Source organism: Bactrocera latifrons, unplaced genomic scaffold (assembly GCF_001853355.1).
Source record: "Bactrocera latifrons isolate USDA-ARS-PBARC rearing strain unplaced genomic scaffold, ASM185335v1 scaffold_992, whole genome shotgun sequence".
In the NCBI taxonomy this organism is placed as follows: Eukaryota; Metazoa; Arthropoda; class Insecta; order Diptera; family Tephritidae; genus Bactrocera; species Bactrocera latifrons.
In genome coordinates, this window is record NW_017537703.1 from 20,474 (window position 1) to 28,081 (window position 7,608).

Here is a 7,608-nt window from a genome sequence, read left to right on the forward strand (position 1 = left end):
CCACGTAGCGAAAAGAAGAAACGACTGGCGCGCTGTTGTTAACTCGGCTATAATCGCGTAAGCGGTGTCTACGCCAATTAAGAAGAAGAAGATAAACTTGTATTCACTATATTTAACACTATTCTAGAAAATACATTAGAAGAATTAGGTCAATAAGTTCAACTAAAAAAAACAAAAACACTGAGTAATCACTTAAAGAATCAAGCGCAAAAAGGACCGCGAAAAAAAACACGTCTGCTAGATACGAGTGACAGTCGGTGACTGTGGCTTGAATTAGATCAATACTTTCCATGCAAGGAGCGTTCCAAAGTAAACAAAACAGAACAAATGGTTTTTTCGGTCAAATCAATTCATTTTATTCAAAATAGTCTCTTTCTGCTTGAATACAACTTTTTGCATGGTCGAAAGGCAAGTCGAACGAGTGTTTTAACTCGTTGGCAGGTATGGCCGCCAGTATGCCGGTGCAAGCCTCTTTAATGGCCTCTACGTCTACATAACGCTTTCCTTTCATGGGCAAATGSATTTTTCCGAAAAGGAAGAAGGCGCACGGTGATATATCAGGTGAATACGAGGAGTGGCTAATGGTTAAATTGCGATTTTTAGTCAAATAATCGTTCTTCGATTGTTAGATTCTGAGCAATTTTTGGTCGTCAGTCAATTTGTGCGGAACAAACCGTGCACACACCTTTCGTAAGCCCAAATGCTCGGTGAAAATGCTGATTTTTGATGAACTCACTCACAGTTTGAATGGAATTCCCGATGATCACGGATTTTGATTGGGCCACATGTTGATCGTCATTTATGCCCTCACGACCACTTTAAAAAGGTTGGAACCATACGTGCACTCTGCTACGAGATATACAATCATCGCCATAAACTTGTTTTATCAATTTAAACATTTCGGTAAAAGTTTTACCAATTTTAAAATAAAATTTAATGTTGTCTCTTTGTTCAAAGCTCATTTTTGCACCGATAACACAAACATAAGTACTCTTAAAATGCAATAACTTCACTTCCAATCAATGAAATGTCATGAAATTCTCACTGGAAAATCGATAGAGATAGCAGATTCTGACGCACCAGTCGACATATAGATGGCGCCACCAGGGGGCGCTAGATTCAAAAAGTGCTGTTTACTTTGGAAACCATCCACCATCTTGTATAAATAATATCAGGATTTTTGAACATCCTGCTATTGACTCTATATGATTTGTATTTTAGTATGCGCCATGTACAAATTCAAAGAAAAATTACAAGTTGTGCTCGTGAAGTAAATCATGGAAACTGGACGAGACAAATTTGGAAAAATTACTGAAATAAAATGAAGAGAGAGAGAAACCGGGGATAGTGTTTCAAATTTAAAGGATCGATGCAATTCCTAGGAAAATAGTTTTTGAGTAAAATTTAATTTTTGAATTCAAACCTATTCGAATAGTTTGTACCGGTAAAAAGTTAATAGAAATTCTGAAGTTTTCATGAGCAAATTTTTAGGAGGAATTTATGCAAAAAATGGGCCACACTCGAACGTACCCGCCATGGAAATAGATAAAGCGGTAATAACAAACCGAATCAGTTAAAGTAAAACTGTCAATAATCTTAAAATTTTAGGTGTGAGTTTTGACAGTCTATAATCCTTCACTCCTCATAGGACTGTGATTATTGCCAAAGTGCAGAGCCGCAACAAAATCCTCAAGTTGCTAGCCGGCAGTACATGGAGAAATTGCCATGAAAAACAAGAGGAACCCAGCTTCGTTATGGATATTGTGGAGGGTTAAACTCCTACTTATCCAGAATAAACCCCAACATATCCAATATACATATGTACTATGTCTTGCGTGAATGAGTCTCCGCATGACACTGGCCACCTCTTTGCATGCCCTACCAACCCCACTTATCTAACACTCCTCTTCTTTTGGTCCGACCCCATCAAAACAGCACGTTTCTTCGGCTTACCGTTGGATGACTTCGACGAAAACTTACCTAATCCTTACCATCCTGACAAGGATTAGGTACCTGTTACAACAACTACAATATTTCGTCGTTTTAAAATTAGATGCGGAAACAACAACAGCTTTTATTAAAAATACGACAAAGCCTCACTACAATTTAGCATTACAAAATTCATCTAAAGGGCCGACCGATGAGTAAGAATATTTTAAAGTTGCTAGACTTTCCATAAATGTTAGGTCGAAGCTTGTTTTTTTCCAAATACATCCAAAAAAGCATTAACAATCAGGCAATTTAATTATTTTTATTCATTTATTTTATCAAAATATTATTTCATAATATCGCACATTGAACTTAACCGCGGAAGTGTGGCCATGAACGGATTTCAGTGAACAAGTTATTACCGGGGCACTCGGTGGCACCTACTTGACGATGACCGTACAGAATGTACCCAGAGCTTATTTGACCACGAGCTACGGCATCAGCAAGAATACCCTTGGCGGCGGCGATTTGCGCAGCAGTTGGACGATCGTCTGAAAATGCAATCAAGACGCATATTGCACTAATAATTCTAGAAAACAATTCACACAAAACTCACTATTGTAATTGCCCATAAAGGATATACCAATTGAGATACCATTCCAGTTGGAGGCATGAGCACCCATCGAATTCCAGCCACGACCCTCATATACTTGACCGTCACCACCGATCAAGAAGTTGTAACCAATATCGGGCCAACCTAAAGAGTCCATATGGTAGCTCTGTATGTTGCGCATTTGTTGAGCGCAGGAGGCTTGGGTAGAGCAGTAAGCACCAGCGGTATGATGGATAACGGCATAACTCAAGTAGTTGTTCAACCAAACACGATTGGTGGGCTGACGACCACCCCATTCGGCGCGAGAGATGACCCGTACGCTGAAAACTGCTTGTGCACAGCAGAGAGCAGCTAGCAGTGTGATGAGAGCCTTGACAGTCATTTTTCTAGTTGATTTGTATTAACAGTTTGAATGCAAAGCGGAAACTGATGGCTTGAGTGGACTAATGTGGTGGCTTTTATATTAGAAGAATGAATCACATAGTTTTTCTTAATAGAACATTCCAATAATTGAATTATATATAGGCATATCCACAATCATTGCTTCGAGAGATCCAGTAAATCAAAAGTAATCCCATTATATTCTTAATGAAATATTTTTTTAATTTAGTTCAATGAGATACATAAATCAGTAGTTAAGAAAGTTTATTACCTTGATTGCGGCAAGTTGGGTTGATAACAAAAGTTCTTGTTGTAATTTCAGCTCAAATATACCTCACTTATTGCCATCGGATGTACGCAGTGAGTGTTATGAATCACAAAAAAAGAACCAGTTTCTTGGAGCGCAGGCGCCAATCTTATTTTCTTTAACCCAAATATAGACTGTTTTCATATCATATATAGCATAGTTTCAGGAGTGAATTGTTCTCTTAGCTGCTACAGTCTCTCTAGTCGCAAAGCTTCGCAACAAAAATCCTCTTACGGCCTTCAACTCCTTATAGTTGAATTACGAACTTCAACTGTTTTCAGTCGAAGTCTCATTTGTATCAACTTAAGAGAAGCATAAGGCTCCAAAGTTTTTACTTTAGCCAAAAAACTTTTTCCTGGTACAGTAGATCGTGTCTTAGCTTCTTTTAGTTTTTCTTAATTTGGGTTTGCCTCGTTTTTTTTCCACGAGTATCATATACACGAAACTTTGTGGTTTCTATGTAGTATTTCATATTAATATTTTTCCAAATTAAACCTACAAGTAATACCACGTAATAATGCTACGTTTGTTTTCCCTCTATCTCAGAGTTGAAAACCATAATAGCAAAACAGAGTTGAAGTTTTATAAATCTTCTACCGAAAGTTTTTTTGACAAGTTGATTTGTTATCGGTGATACCGAATTTCAAGACATCAACCAAAATGCGGTTGAGTTGAAAACCGTAATAAGGGTTTGGAGAAAATACCTGTCCAACCTACGTCATTTATACCCATTTTTTGGGTTGCAACTCCACTCGGTTGAATTGAAGTTGAAGCAACTTAAATTTAGATCAACCCAACTCTTTTTTTTTGGTAATAGGATTTTCAACTATTTTCAGCCCAAGTTCGATTGGTGTTAATAACGTAAAAAATTATGATTTCACTGATAATTAAACAGCTGAAAATTGTTAAACCAAAAATTAAAACAATTTACTTCAGTTATTGCTCACTAAAAGGTGATTAATTATTACAAAGGACATTAGTTTTTATTTATATAACGATGACAAACATGTTGGCCAAAATTGATGTGGAGCGAATAAGAAAATCCATCGTGAGCCCTCAAATCCATTCGAACTACCTAACACTAAGCAAGCTAAGGTTTTATTGATAACACAGTACAACAGCTAATATGGGGGGTGAGAAATTCCAAGTCAGGGTGATGGTAGTAGGTCAGTAGAGTAAAACCCTCAAAGGGTTTGGTGTTCGTATGTGTCAGTTTCTTTTATGACCTTTTGACCTCATGACCGTATGACCCCTTTTTTCCTTATCTTGATGTTTTTTCGCTTAGTTGTAACATTTTGGCAAAAACCAAAAAATAATTGATTAAAGCAGTTGGGAATTATAATAAAATAGTTTTTTTTACCCATTTTCCTTTTTTATTAATGTTTTTCCTAAATAAATTCCGAACTGGTTAACTACAATTGCTTGTTAGCATTTCACATTTTTTTTTTTTTTTTGATACTATAGCTACAGACACAGAGTTGAAAACCGTAAAACCAAAAAAAGCTGACAACACTTCAAACGTTTTCGTTTCGTTTTTAGGGGGTTGAGTTGAAAACCATTATACCGAATTTTAAAATTTTAACCAAAATTCAGTTGGGTTATAAGCCATAATAGGAGCCTTAATGATGGGTATATTCATTAAAAACGTGAACTTTTGAAGAGTCCTCAATGGAGTACAGTTATCATGACATCTTCCTATATCTCACAATAAAATACGCTCTTCAAAAGGGGATTCACTTTATTTTTGAGTATTGAAATTAACAATTTCTTGGTCTAGTGATAAGTTAATGTCCCACCAAGTTTGAATTATGGCATTACTTAGCTGTTCAGAGTTATATAAATTTCAACAGAGAATTTTAATAAGTTTTAATGGCAAGTAATAATAATTAAAGTCATAAACTTCTTAACGATAAGACTAAAAAGCTAACGGTAGTAGAAGTAGTTTATATTTTGTCATTAAGGAAACCTGTAAGAAACTACTTTCGCTTGTCTAAAAATAATGTACTAATTGAATTGCTTATATAATATTTACTACTGTGCCCAAAAAATAAGGTGACATTGTATTTATTTTGAAAATTCTTTATTTATTCTTCCTAAACAATTTCATCCCCTTCAAAGTAATCCCCTCCCGATGCAATGCACTTATGCCAACGGATTTTCCAATCTTCGAAACACTGGTTGTAGTCACTTTCCGGGATGGCCTTCAGTTCCGTCTTCATTGCGGCTTGAATCTCTTCTATCGTATAAAAAGATGTCCCCGGAGCGGTCTTTAGAGCTTGGTGAACAGCCAGAAGTCGCAGGGCGTCAGATCAGGTGAACACGGTGGTTGCGGAACGATATGGGTTGGGTTTTTGGCGAAATAATCACGAATTACGAGGTCGGTATGGGATGGTGCATTATCGTGATGTAAAAACCAAGAATTGTCTTTCCACAATACCGGCCTTTTTAGGCGGATAGCGTTACGCAAACGACGCATAACCTGTCTCTTATACACATCTAGATGTGTATAAGAGACAGGTATGGGATGGTGCATTATCGTGATGTAAAAACCAAGAATTGTCTTTCCACAATACCGGCCTTTTTAGGCGGATAGCGTTACGCAAACGACGCATAACGTTCAAATAATATTCCTTGTTGACTGTTTGACCGGTTGGAAGGAATTCATAATACAACACCACGATAATCGAAGAAAACAGTCAACATGTCCTAGATTTTTGAGATTTGATGCGCTTGAGGCCCAACACATCCTTCAAAATGCTATTGTCTGAGCCTTTCGGTATGTCAACTTCATCAGCAAGGTGTCTAATTGTTAATCGACGGTTTTTCAACACCAAATCTTTGATTTGTTGAACGTGAGCTTCGTCGGTTGAGCTTGATGGTCGCCCTGGGGGCCTATTCTGTAACTCGATTCGAAACAAAATTTACTCGAATTCGGATTTTTTATATTCCGTAACTCGATTTTCGGATTTTCAAGCCAATTTTCGAATAAAATATTCGTTAGCTTTTGAGTTGTAGAGAGCAAAAACGAAAATTGTACATATTTATTCTGGCACAGGGTGGTACAACTATCGAAAAATTATAAAGTTGATCCGAATTTCGAATAGAATACATTTACGAATCGAGATACAGAATAGGGCCCCTTCGTCTTCGACACGTTCACGGACGGCTTGGAACTCACTATACCACTTGTAAACATTCTTTTTAGACATAGCCTCACCACCAAAGGCTTTCTGCACCATCCTCAACGTATCCGCTGCAGAAAATTGATTCCGTAAACAAAATTTAATGCAAATTCTTTGCTCAACAAATTTCGACATCGCAAAAAACGAAAAACTCACTTTTAGCAGCTCAAACACTAATGAATATTTTAACAAGAAATTTGACATAAAGGTGACTGACAGTACTACCAACCTAAAAAAAAAAGAATTCTCCATCCTTCGACGCGCGCAGTTTAAATTGAAATGTCACCTTATTTTTTTGGGCACAGTAGTATATTGCCATGTTCTTAATTAAGAATTCCTTTAATAAATAAGTAAAAACTTGTATGTTTTTTTTCAATTCTACGCTTTTTAGTGCAATTACAGCTTTTATTTTGTTTTACAGAATTACAGTTCCAAAGCTTTAGATTCAGCACTCATTTTTATATCATGATACCAACCTATTAGTATAAGAGTATTTAAAAACTTGTATATTGTGCCTTCTAAGCGTGTTGAAGTCGATGAAGTGTTTCCACAGTTCAGTTACATTATATATTATCCTTTCTCCTAAAGCGTTGTACGAATTTAAAATTTTGCTGAATGGGTGCTCCCAATGATCCGTCTGTCCGGCTTGGAAAAACTAGACCGATTTAAAAGACCCGCATTAAAAATTGTTAACAAATACGTAATTATATATAAGAGATCAAAATTTTTTTAAGCAATTTATTTTAATAATTAGTTGGAAAAGTAACGAAAATAAAAATTAAAAATAAAATATCTACATAAGTTAAAAAATTAATATCAAAGAATATGTTGTTTTCGTTATTTTACTCCTTTATTTTTTCACAAGCGGCAGACTGCTGCAATGCCAAATCATTTTACCGTTAACTGCCGTATTCGAATATGAATATTATTTACTTAACATTGACGCTGTTTACGTAATATTTAGTACATATGTATGTTTATTTCTTTATATTATGTAATATAATATTTAAAATATATGTATCTATGTTTGTAAGTGCATCATAATTATTATTTAATTCAATGCTATTAATAAACAATATAATAATATTATTATTTTAAGAACATCCTTATAATATTGCGAAAAGAAAAATATGTAAATTTTAAAATACTAAAATTAGTAATTTAGAGAAACCTTTCGAATAAAACAAATACAAAAA

The 7,608-nt window shown here is 35.5% G+C and overlaps 1 protein-coding gene across 1 annotated transcript; it reads right to left on the reverse strand.

The window, feature by feature from the left end:
* Positions 1–2,225: 2,225 nt before the first annotated feature.
* LOC108978039 (peptidoglycan-recognition protein SC2-like) lies at positions 2,226–2,983 on the reverse strand. The gene is made up of 2 exons (XM_018948121.1): positions 2,546–2,983; positions 2,226–2,480 (listed from the first exon to the last, which is right to left on the reverse strand). The coding sequence occupies exons 1-2, from the start codon at positions 2,922–2,924 to the stop codon at positions 2,302–2,304; spliced, it is 558 nt and encodes a 185-aa protein (XP_018803666.1). The 5' UTR covers positions 2,925–2,983; the 3' UTR covers positions 2,226–2,301.
* Positions 2,984–7,608: the final 4,625 nt, after the last annotated feature.